This window comes from Arachis hypogaea, chromosome 5, assembly GCF_003086295.3.
Source record: "Arachis hypogaea cultivar Tifrunner chromosome 5, arahy.Tifrunner.gnm2.J5K5, whole genome shotgun sequence".
Lineage (NCBI taxonomy): Eukaryota > Viridiplantae > Streptophyta > Magnoliopsida > Fabales > Fabaceae > Arachis > Arachis hypogaea.
This window is the reverse complement of record NC_092040.1, coordinates 93665212-93679062: the sequence shown is the minus strand read 5'-3', so window position 1 is coordinate 93679062 and position 13851 is coordinate 93665212. Positions and strand designations below refer to the sequence as shown.

Sequence of the window (13851 nt, the reverse complement as noted above, 5' to 3'; positions counted from 1 at the left end):
AAACTATAATTGTTGAATAATTGATGTTATTTGTTAGTTAGTCTGTGAATCTTGTTGTTGTTACTGGGTTGAATAATTGCTGAATAATTGTTGTTAGTTAATATGTGGACTTGTTCCTAAATTGAATAATTGTTGAATAATTTTGACTGTTGAGACTTGAGATTACTGGATTGGAGTGAGTTGCTGTGATACTGTGATATTGTAATTGGATTGTATTGTTATTGGATTGCTGATGATTTTTAAGAATGGATGAGAGTCTCAACTAAAAAACACCTAAGGCTATTAGATTGTTGTGATATTTGTATTGTTATTGTATTTTTTGGGTTAATTTTTGAAAAAAGATGTTTAATCTTTGTTAAAATTGTGCTGAAATTTTGTTAAAATTGTGATTAGCTGAAAATCTTGTTAATCTTTATTGAAATTATGCTGAAAATTTTGTTAAAAGTTTGTTGAATTTCTATTTGTTCATTATGAGTAGAAGGAGGGGTTTAGAATAGTTCTTCTGCAAGGAGAAAGGGATCATTATCTTTTTCTATTGATAACTTCAAATACACGTTCAAGTAGTTGACTTATTGGGAGAGAAGAGAGCCATGAGAATGGATCTTACACAACAAGGATTAAAGATAGAGAATGCAACGGTTGGGCCTTTAGGGTCTGCACTTTTTGACTTTATTGTTTTTCTTTCTTCTGTCTCACAATAAGTATGCTTTGTTCCATCGAGAATCGGATGCTATATACATTTTGAATTTTTAATATTACTGTCTAATAATAATTGATACTTCTACTTTATATCATACTTAGGTCAAATAGCTGAATACTGGAATTCATTGATTTAGAAGGTGAAATGAGGAGAGATGTTTGGCATGCTTTGATAAGTTAAATTATAGCTTTACACAAGTTCACAAATGAATATGGACCTTGATAATGACCAATCTTTTGTTATAGAAAAAATAGATGAATTAAATTAACTAGATAAGTAGATGATTGAATATTTATTATTGGTTTAGTTAATTCAATAATTTTTTTGTTTTTCGTGATTATCTTAAATTTTATATAATATTATAAATTTTATATGCATATAAATTTTGACCAAATTGATATTTTTTTTTATATTTGACTCATGTATTGTATTTAAATGTAATTATGAGATTTTAATTAGAATTATACTTTTAATTTGTATATAATTAAGATTTATATTAGAATATATTTATATTTTTGTATATTTATTTAAAATTTGATATGTTATTTTATTATAATTCGGTTATTTCGGTTAAATTACGGTTGAATCGGTTGAATTTATAAACCAATAAATTAATAGCTCAAGTAGTTTGATGATCGATTCGGTTTTTAGAATTTTGATTTAACCAAGTTAAATAATAAAACTTAGTATAATATTATCCGTAATTAAATTTTGTTGATGTTAGACCAACTTAGTTGAATTTAGTTAATAAAAACACTTGAATGTGTAGTATTATTCTTTTATTTAAAATATATTAAAGATATAATTATTCATGTATCTTTTTATATCCATTTAAATTAAAAAAAATAATTTTATGACAATATTTTTTTTATTTCTGATTTCTGTTACGGGCCATAATAATCTTCACTCCTCATAAATCTCTCTCTCAGTTGTAATCAAAATAGGATACTAAGAGAAAATATCAATCAATGAATTCTATTTCTTCTTCCTTATTCTTCTTTTTCAGTTTTCTCGTTCTATGGTTTGATATGATCATTCCTTCCTTTATCTGCTTCACTCGAGAAAACTCAGACCCATACTTTAACTTACTTTTATGGGTTTCTTTTATTGAAAATTATTTGAAAATTTTTTCATCTCATTGATTGGTTTTTAGCAAAACACTTTCTGTTAATAGTTATTTGTATTAATATGTTTGTTGATTACATAATAATAATAATAAGATTTAATTTTGTTTTGTAAATTCTTATAATTTCACCTAATTTCAATTAAATATTTATAATCTAAAAATTTATATTTTAATTTTTATATTAAATAAATATTTTTCATTAGGCCTTTTCTAATTAACTTTTGTTAAAACATACAAAATATTTTTATTTTTATTTGATGTAGAGTAAATTATGAAGCATGTTAAAAGTAAATGTTCTAATATTATTGTATTTTTTGAAAAATAAAAATTAATAAAAATCCAAATATAATTTTTGTTTAGTATAAAAATTTAATTATAAATTTTTACTATAAAATCTATTTAAAAATTTAGTGAAAATTATATAAAAATTAACATGATAATAATAATAAGTTAATTATTAAAAATATCTTTAAAATATTTTCTCTCAGATATCAACTTCACGTGGAGTCGACTTCACCTGAGTTTTTACCTTATTATAAATGTGGGCTCAGGATTCGGTGGTCCCAAAACGTTTGGACCATTAAATGGTCCCATAACAAAACATGTCTTTTAAGTTTTTTTAATAACTGCTAAATAGTCTTTTTTTAAATTTAATTACAAATTAATCCCATATATTTTATTTAATTATAAAAATGATTTTTTATTTTATAAATAATTATTTTATCATAAATCTATCATGTTTATTAACAATCAAGAACAAAAACAATAACGAATTAGATCTTCTATTGATCCTAATAAATTTTTTGACTATTCCAATCGATTAAAAGATTAAATTTGATCCGTCACGTTCGTGAGGAATCATAAAATTGTGTTTCCTTGAAAACCAATCGATTGGACTATCAAACCAATCGATTGAATTATAACTCAATCGATTGGAGATTGATCATATTACCCAATCGATTGAACGATGACTAATAATGTGTGTTTCTTATAATTCAATCGATTGTTTAGAATTTCTGATCGATTGAATGCTTCAAAACAACCTGAGGTCTCACAATTCAATCGATTGCTTTTGTTACTCAATCGATTGAATTCACCAAAACAATATGAATTTGCCTAATTCAATTGATTGAAGTGTGCTACCCAATCGATTGAAATATGAACTACGCCTATTTCAATCTTATTGTCGTTTTTAGAAATTATCTTGTTATTCATCTATCTTATCTTTAAAATTCTATCTTCAATTTTTGCGGTTTTATTTTGATTTAGATACTATAATCCTATCTTTTCCTTAATATTAACATTATAAATTGATGAATAATTCATCACCAATTATTCAATATCACCATTGAAATCGTGTATCATTTTCTTTGATTATTAAAAATTTCATTGTTTTTCTTTGAATAATCCATCACCAATTGGGTAGCACACTTAGAGTATATTAGAAAAGTACGTTAATAATTTGAAGAGAAAAATTATTAGTGTAAAATTATTTTTTAAAAAAATTATCCTTATTGAACTATTTTATTTTTATTCCTTCAAAACATATCTTAATAAAAATATTTGTAACAATAATTTACATCCAATAAGAATATCTTAACGAGGTTATTGTAAAAAAAAATAGGTAGAAATTTTTTTATTTAATGAAATTGACAAAAGATTTTTTTAATAATAAACCTCTCTTTAAAAGTAATATTGAAATTTAATTTTAGACACTAATTATCATTATATATTACATATAAGCATCAAGAGTATATTATAAAAATAGTATGATAATAATTTAAAGAGAAAAATTATTCTTTGTACATTTAATTAAAAAAAATTACCTTGTTTAAACTATAGTGTAAGTGGAGTCATTTTTATAATCTTACGATTGAGAGTGAGTTTTAGATTATAAAGATAGGGATAAAATAGAAAAAAAATATTGGATACCAAACACTCTGTATTCACATTATATATTGTTATAAATAAGTATGATTTCTTAAAATTTTGGGGTGTCCAGGCCACCCCCTCTAGGTCCGTCCCTGATTGCTAGCTAATTAATAATAAAAAATAATAACATCTATTTACTTTTTAGTATTTCTCAACGTTTGTGAATTAATAAAAGATAAAAAAAAAATATTTTTTCATTACACAATCAATTTCACTAATAAAGTATCGAAACGAATAATTGCAAAATTAGATATTCTATTCACTGACCTCCATTTTGTAATCAAAACGATGGTTTATTCTCTGAACACTACAATAAAAAGCTTGATTGGACCTTTGCTGATTGATTCAACGGTGATTAACGATGAAGAAATAATGGATATTAAATAGACGGATAAAAAATTAAAAAAATTGGATATTATGTAGATGGATGTTCCAAAGAGAAACAATGAAATTTTTAATAATCAAAGAAAATGATACACGATTTCAATGGTGATATTGAATAATTGGTGATGGATTATCACCAATTTATAATGTTAATATTAAGGAAAAGATAAGATTAGAATATCTAAATCAAAATAAAACCGCAAAAATTGAAGATAGAATTTTTAAAGATAAGATAGATGAATAACAAGATAATTTCTAAAACGACAACAAGATTGAAATAGGCGTAGTACATATTTCAATCGATTGGGTAGCACACTTCAATCGATTGAATTAGGCAAATTCATATTGTTTTGGTGAATTCAATCGATTGAGTAACAAAAGCAATCGATTGAATTGTGAGACCTCAGGTTGTTTTGAAGCATTCAATCGATTGGAAATTCTAAACAATCGATTGAATTGTAAGAAACACACATTATTAGTCATCGTTCAATCGATTGGATAATATGACCAATCGATTGATTTTTGCGAAAAATACGCTATCCAACAATTTTCAATCGATTGTATAGTGGTAAACTGTAATACAATCGATTGGTTTTTAAGGAAACACGATTTTATGTTTCCTCACAAACGTGACGGATCAAATTTAATCTTTTAATCGATTGGAATAGCCAAAAATTTTATTAAGATCAATGGAAGATCTAATTCGTTATTGTTTTTGTTCTTGATTGTTAATAAACATGATAGATTTATGATAAAATAATTATTTATAAAATAAAAAATCATTTTTATAATTAAATAAAATTTATGGGATTAATTTGTAATTAAATTTAAAAAAATTATTTAGCAGTTATTAAAAAAACTTAAAAAATATGTTTTATTATGGGACCATTTAATGGTCCAAACGTTTTAGAACCACCGAATCTGGTGCCATAAATGTGGTGGTTCATGCATGTAAAACTCTTCTGCGATATTCTCCCAGAGCCCAAATAGAAAATATCATTAGATACAAAGCATAGTTCACGAAGCAATTCCTAAAAACCACTTCTGTGGTAACCTGTATGGCTGTATATATGTACTCGAAAACAAAAATATTATTTATACACTAAAATCAATCACTAATATATTTGTGTATAAATATATCTGTAGTTTAATTTATTTTTAATATGTATTTATATTTCAATATATAATTTATACTGATGACTGATTTTAATAACTGATTTTGGTGGATATGTAACATTATTCATTTAAAAATTATTAAAATTATGTTGGTGCTGATTTTAATAACTGATTTTGGTGGATATGTAACATTACTCATTTAAAAATTATTAAAATTATGTTGGTGAGTAGTAAATATATATTATTTTTTTGGTTTAATTACTCTATTGGTCCTTATAGTTTCGCGAAATTTTCAATTAGGTCCTTATACTTTTTTTCCTTTTAATTGGGTCCCTATACGTTAAATTTTTTTTCAATTAAATCCCTACCGTGAATATAACCTTTAAAATAACAGAATATTCTATTTAAAAAACGAATATTCTTATGAATTAATTAGAGTAGCTAATTGAACATATATCTATTTTTTTAAAATACCAAAAATACTCCTGATATTTTATCCCAAATAAAAAAAAAACCCTATCCAGCCCTAACTTGCTCTGTGAAGGTCGTGTGCCCTGCGCTTCTTCTCTATCGGTCCGTAGTCTTCATCCATAGTCGTCGTCGTCGTCTGTGGCGGAGGCTTGGTGGTCGGCCGTCTGTCGCATCCTTCTCCCTGCGCTGCTCTGTTCTATTCTGTGGTCTTCTGCGTTGTTTGCCTGTCAAAGCCCTCACCGTGCCTCGCCTCGCGTCACCTCGCTGCGCCGCGCCTCGCCGTCACCTCGACTCATCAACTTGTATGTCTCATTTCCCTTCCAGAAATAAATTTCATAGTGTTGTACATGTTTTTCATACTTACCCAATTTTTATTCCCACCATTTGCATATGATTCAACAAAATTAATTGATAATTTGCCATTTTCCTCTTCTTAGTCTGAGAGATCGAGCTCAGGTTGAACAGTTGTTACGCTACATTATTAAAGAACTACCAGAAGATGCTGAAAGCAAACGAACCTTCAAATAAGCAGTAATAGTATAATTTGTTGCTAAAGTACTTCATAATCACTGCTTAAGCCTTCTTATTTCATAAATTTATCTTTTTTTTTTAAATTTTGGTTCCCAATTTGTAATGCATTTAAGTGCTGCTAGCTGAATGCTTATGCCCATAACTTGCTCATCTGCTATTCAATGTTTTCTTTCTTTCTGTTATTTTTCGTATTCAATGATGTGATTGTGTCAGGATTTGAGTTAGAATTATGTCCCGGAAAGAGGAAAAAAGAGAAAAGTTTGCTCATGGAGTGTGTCATGAATCGTTGCACCTTGGTGGTAGTCATTAACCTCCCATCATAATATTCTATTGGATCATAGTCTAACTCTTAGCTTAATAATTGATTCGGTGCTAGTCATTCCTTTCTTTCTTTCTTTCTTTCTTTCTTTTACTTGTTTGTTGTGTTTGTTGATACGATATCATCAGAAGATAATATATCGAGTTGTTTTATTATGGCATCATTATTTGCATCATTCTCGGCATTACATTTTGTACTTAATCCATTTTCTTCATGCAGCTGCGCTTGGAGCAATTTTGCATGTAATATCCACTTCACTGCTTGGCATAACAGCAATCACGATGGCAAACACCATTGCTGGTGAAGAAACAGTGTATAAGCTTGCATCAATGCTACTTGTAGTTCTTGGTGGTGGTTATGTTATTTTGTTTTTAAATGGAAAGGGTGGCCATAGTCATTCACATAACCAACCCATGGAGAAAATGGTTGTAGCAGGACTTATCCTTGTTCCTGCATTTTGTCTCCTTGTGCTACGACGCTTCCGGTATTTCTCGCCGCGCCTCGCCGTCACCTCGACTCATCAACTTGTGTGTCTCATTTCCCTTCTAGAAATAAATTTCATAGTGTTGTACATGTTTTTCATACTTACCCAATTTTCATGCCCACCATTTGCATATGATTCAATAAAATTAATTGATAATTTGCCATTTTCCTCTTCTTAGTCTGAGAGATCGAGCTCAACAAAATTATTCTCCTTCTTGGAGCCTAATCTTTCTCATAGCACCTTGTTGGCTGGCTACTTTAGCAAGGTATATTTTGTAGTTGTGGCTTATCTGTTTAGTTCATTGTGATTTCAGCATTTGATATTAAAGTTGGCTCATTGTGATTTCAGCATTTGGTCTAAAGTTTGGAGATTGATAAGTTTCAAAATATGGAAAAGGAATGGAACTAGAAATGTCAGTGATTTCTAGCTGTAACTCCTCCGTTGTGATTTCGTCGATGAAGAACAAGTAACATTTATTGATTAAGACATTAATTTTTGCTGATTCTGTGATTCATTAGGAAAACAACTTGAAGAGTACATGGGATTTGAGCTTTTTCACATACTGCAAGATTTGTTCTACTATTATGTTTTAATTGAGAGTGATATGTTGGTTGCAGGTGTTCTCTTTGCTGGAGACTTAGGAAGAGAATGTCCTTTTGGAACATAAGTATGGAATCTAAGTTGAGCTTCTATTTTTATGAGGGCCTAAAAGTTTGATTCAGCTTTGTACAACAGCATGCATGAAGCACCTTGCTATGGTGAAGAATCTTTAAGTCAATTTTTCAGTTGGAATGTTATACCAGACTTTACAAATTGACAAATTGAGATAGATACAATTGTTTGGTCTAAGTAGATATTGAATAGAGTATAGTTATGTTCATGAATTATTTTTACCATATTTTAGTCTAGATTGTGGATCATAAATTTAATGTATTTAAGAATTTTCAATATGTTAAATTCTATATTTCTATGTAGACATTGTAAATGTTGTGGTATTTATTTGAAAAATTAATCTATACTCAATTCCTTTTATATTTTGTAGAAATATAATTATTTATGAAAATTTAGTTTTAATAGTTGTTAATATGAAATTAGTAAAAATTTATAATTATAAAATTAGGAACAATGACCAAGTTAGTGACCGATTTAGATTTTTAGTTCAGAAATTAGTGGCTAAAGGGTTCAGCGACTGATTTTCAAGAAAAATCAATCACTAAATCGGTCGCTATTCTGGTAATTTTTTGTAGTGTGAATAGGGATTATAGGAATATCTTTCATTGAATATTTATAATTTTACTAAATTTTCAATTAGATCCTTATACTTTTTTTCTTTTCAATTAGGTCCCTAAGGGTATACAAGTAATTTCACAATTCACTAACATTTTTTTGACGTTTAACGTTAATAGGGACTAAATTGAAAAAAAAATAACGTATATGGACCCAATTAAAAGGAAAAAAAATATAAAGAACTAATTGAAAATTTCGCAAAACTATAGGACCAGTAAAGTAATTAAACCTATTTTTTTTGGCCAAGTGCTTGAAAAAAATATATAAAAAGAAATAATTAATTAATTACCGGTTGAGGGAAGTCTCCATCTTCCATTTATAAATTTATTAGTAACTCCATCCAGGTTGTATGAGTGTTGGATCAATCTCAGCTTTTTTTTTACACAAAATAGCACAATATATAGTTTACATCTTATATATTAAGAAACAGTAATTGCGCATATGAGTATAATACTATATGTCACGTATAATAATTGCAGTGAAACAGAGATAAAAACAAGGGTGAAACTAAAATATGCTATTTCATATATAATATAGCTCAAACATATATATATATATATATATATATATATATATATATATATATATATATATATATATATATATATATATATATATATATATATAAGCCAAGTCTCTGGTGGCTATGGCTATGGTAACTAGTGGTGGCTAAGGTTACACTTTTAATTTAAAAGTGTAATCTTTCACAAAAAAAAGTGTCACCTAATGGAAAAAAAGTAAATTAGAAGATTTAAGAGAAGAAATAATTAAGTTATCAAAATTAATAGATCAAAAATTAATGATTTTAACTAATGTCAATTGTAATGACACCGAATTCTTAAAATCAATACAAAATGATTTTTCTCAAAATCTTTATTTTACTATAAGTTTTATTCAAAAACCTGAAAAAACTTATTTTTCACATGGAATTTCTAAAAAATGTTACCATGGAAATGATTCCCCACATCTATATCATACTTTTAACCCACAATTAAATTCTATAGTAGATATGCTTGAAGAAATATTAACATCCATAAAATTTCAAAGAAATAAGGAAAAAGAGAATCCCAAGGAAGAAAAATTCCAAAACATAATTAACATAACAGATTTAAAAGTAAAACCACCACTAAAATTATGAATATTGAAGAAAAATTAGAAGAAGTTACAATGCTTTTTAAACAATTAAAAATGGCTCAAGAAAATAATATTATGGAACATGGTTTTCAAATAGAGGAAGAATTAGTAAATTCTGAAAATATAGAAAATGAAGAACACATTCTAGATTATTCAAGTGACGAAGAACCAGCTATTCCAATACAAGTAAAAAATGAAGCTGGAACATCTAAGGATAATCAATCTCAATTTAAATGGGAAACAGGTTTTGATAATTATGCTTTTAAAAAAGGGTTTATAAATAAAGATTCAAAATATGCAAAAATACCATCAAAATACGTTCCTAAAATCCAAGAAATGGAAGGAGAAAGAATGCTCGATTTAGACTGCAAAAAGAACGAAAAAGAAATTTTCGAAAACTGGTTGAATTCCTTCTTATTAGAAGCCTTTACTAATCCAAAACTTGGTGAATTGTCTGGAAGGGACATTTGGAATTACATAGGGTTTCACACTAAAGGAACTATAAGAGATTATATGACATCAATAGAAAACCAAATAATAGAAGAATTAGAAACAAAAACAACAGCTTATGATAAGATATTATATATAATGATGATTCTATATAAAGAATTTTTTGGAAAAAATATTATAGATCATAGACAAGAAGTCTATAATAAAGAATATCAAGAAGCAAAAAACCATTTAGCTAATATTCAGATATATGATTTATGTAATGTGGAGTCCTATATATGTGAATATAGAATGCATTATTACAAACTAAAAGAAGAAGATAAAAATCATTATCTTAGTATGTACATAACAAGACTTCCATATCCTGCTAATGAATTTATAATGGGAAGATTTATAAGAGAAATAAATAGAGGAACAATTGAAAATAATTTTGGTGGAGCAACCTCTGCTATAAGAGAGGAAATAAAAGAACGTTGTATGCAAGAAGCAACTCAAAAAAGATTTGCAAATATAATCAGAATTTGCTGTCAGGATAATGAGGAGATACCTCAAAAATATGGTCTTAATAAAAATCTTCAAAGAAAAAGAAAATATCAATTTAGAAGAAGAAAATACTATCCAAACTGGAGAAAAAAGAGATATTTTAGAAAAGAAAATAACAATAGAAACAAAAGACAAAGAAATAACTATTGCCCAAATAAAAAAGAAAATTGTAAATGTTGGTATTGCCAAGAAGAAGGACACTACGCAAATGAATGCCCGAAAAAGAAGGATAAAAAGGATCTTACTAAACAAATAGAAATTGCTAAATCTTGTTTCATGGAACCATTAGAAGAATCTGATGATAACTTAGACTATATTTTTGAATATGTCTCGGAAACAAACTCAGAGACTGAGTAATAATGCTACATTTATTACTATAAAAATAACAGAAAAGTTTATAAATGCTTTCATAGATTCTGGGGCAACACAATGCTTTGCTAGTTCAAGTATAAAACTTGATTGGAAAAAATTAAAGAAACCATTAAAAGTTAGAATAGCTGACAAATCAATACATAAAATTGACCAAAAAGCAGAGATGGTTGAAATTTTTATTCAAAATTATAGGTTCATTGTTCCATCTATATATATGTTAGATTCTGGAATGGATTTTATCATAGGAAATAACTTTTTAAAGCTATATCATCCATTCATTCAAGAATTAACATATATAGTTTTAAAAGCTCCACACGATTCTTTAATAAATCAAAAATCAAAACGTATAAAAATACCAACTACTACTATAGATAAGATCTTAAAGTTTAAAATATTTTCTATATTAGAAACATGTTATTTAAATCTATACTTTCAGATAAATATTCCAAAAAATAATCTTGAAATAAAGATAGAAGAACTCTTGGATGAAATTTGTGCTGAAAATCCTTTAGATATTAAAAATACAAATAACGAATTAGTAAGCATTAAATTAAAAGATCCCACAAAAGAGATAAATGTTCCAAATAAAATTCCTTATTCCGCGAGAGATAGAGAAGAGTTCTCATTAGAGTGTAAAGATCTTTTGGAAAAAGGAATTATAAGATTAAGTAAAAGTCCTCATGCGGCTCCAACTTTTTACGTTGAAAACAATAATGAAATTAAAAGGGGAAAACGAAGAATGGTAATAAACTATAAGAAAATGAATGAAGCAACTATTGGTGATGCTCATAAACTTCCAAGAAAAGATTCTATTTTAGAAAAAATCAAAGGAGCAACTTGGTTTTCATCTCTTGATGCAAAATTAGGATATTGGCAACTTCGTTTAGACGAAGAAACAAAGAAATTAACTGCTTTTACTTGCCCGACAAAGGAATCAACAAGTGTGTTGCTTTATGAATGGAATGTATTACCATTCGGATTAAAGCAAGCCCCAGGTATTTATCAAAGATTTATGGAAGAAAATCTAAAAGAGTTAAATGAATTTGTTCTAGTATACATTGATGATATACTAATTTTTACAAAACAGGATAAAGAAGATCATCTTCAAAAATTATTAATAGTTTTAGAAAGATGCAAGGAAAAAGGATTAGTTCTTAGTAAAAAGAAAGCAAGAATAGCAAAACAAGAAATAGAGTTCCTTGGATTAATTCTATCTACTCAAGGAAAGCTAAAACTTCAACCAAATGTTCTAGAAAAGGTAAATTTATTTCCTAATAAAATAGAAGATAGAAAACAATTACAAAAATTTTTAGGGTGTATAAATTATATTTCTGATAAGGGATTTTTAAAGAATATAACAGAATACACTAAAAGCCTATTTCCAAAAATAAGTACTAAAAAAGTATGGAAATGGGATGAAAAAGATAGCATACAAATTCAAAGAATTAAAGAATTATGTGAAAAACTTCCAGAACTTTATATTCCAGAAGAAAATGACTACTTAATAGTAGAAACAGATGCTTCAGACATAACCTGGTCAGGATGTCTAAAAGCTAAGAAAGCTATAAAAAGTTTGGAACAAGAAAAAGAATCACTAGATTCTAAATATCCCCCAAAGGAATTACTTTGCAGGTATATTTCAGGGACTTTTACTCCAACAGAACAGGTATATACTACTCATGAAAGGGAAACTCTAGCAGCAATTAAATCTCTTAAGAAATGGAAAATTGATTTACTACCCAAAGAATTTACATTAAGGACAGATTCAAGTTATTTAACAGGTTTCATACGATATAATTTAAAAGTTGATTATAATCATGGACGATTGGTAAGATGGCAATTATTTTTATTACAATATCCAATAAAAATTGAATATATTAAGGGTGACAAAAATGTTATTGCAGATACATTAACAAGAGAATGAAGTTCGTCTACAACGCATTAAATCAAGAAATTCAAAAATACGAACAAGAACTCAAAAAATGCAAGCATTGTCAGCAAATAAGGACACAGATCCAATCCCTCAAGAAGGCCATCGAAGCAATGAAATCAACACAACAACCAAAACTATCAGAGTTCAGCCAGCTAAGCGTGGTGGACAAATCAGGTGAGGAAAAAATTCCAGAAAATAAAACAATTGCTGAAATTATCAAAAAATCCACCCAAGATAAAAAACATTATGTAATTTATAATGGCCCCATGAAAGGAGTATATGATGCCTGGGAAAAAGCAGCACCATTTACACAGCAATCAAGGATAATTCATAAAGGAGGGTTTTTAACACTGGAAGAGGCAAAGGAATCTTTTAGAGAATATGAAGCTCTTCATCCAGAGCAAACCCTAAAAAGAGCAGATAAAGCTCCAATTCAAACCCAGAGAACAGGGATAATAAGAAACATTCCTACAAGGGCTAAAATCAAGGAAAAGAAAAGGGTTTGTAGATCAAATCTCAGAGAAACCCTTAACATAGTCTTGAATTGGACTGCAGAAAAAAGGGCGATCTTGGGATATTATCCTATTGCCAAAGAACAGCTAACAAAGTTGGTTATATTTCCAGAGGCTTCCCCATCTGACACCTATCAGTTTTTCCAGTATGGATTAATTGATACAATCTTAATTTTTAATGATTTAAAAATTATTAGTGAGTTTCCTGCAGGATTTATTGATGCAGTAAAAAGATTTAAAAATATGATTGACAATGTAAATCCAAGGGATATATCCCTAAAATTTACGAATAGTCAACCTATTTTTAATGAAGAAGAAGAATGCTTGGTTCCAGCACATCAAGTGATCTTCATGTCCGTCTTCCCAGGAAATTTTCAACCAATTGATCAAGTTCAAGATTTAACAATCTACAATCATGAAGGAAGACTAGCCAGCACACTAGCAAGGGTCTTCGAACGAACTCAAAAGATAACAAGGGAATCTCACACAAGAATCAATTATAAAAGCAGAAATACTTTGCTTGTGTCCAGTAAAAGGAATGAAATTGAAGAAAGAGA

The 13851-nt window shown here is 27.9% G+C and overlaps 1 protein-coding gene across 1 annotated transcript; it reads left to right on the top strand.

The window, feature by feature from the left end:
• Positions 1–5736: 5736 nt before the first annotated feature.
• LOC112801987 (uncharacterized) lies at positions 5737–8095 on the top strand (the record flags this gene model as incomplete). The annotated part of the gene is made up of 4 exons (XM_072237465.1): positions 5737–6031; positions 6799–7106; positions 7242–7328; positions 7412–8095. Coding segments are annotated over 4 exons (702 nt in total), but the record flags the coding sequence as incomplete, so codon positions are not given.
• Positions 8096–13851: the final 5756 nt, after the last annotated feature.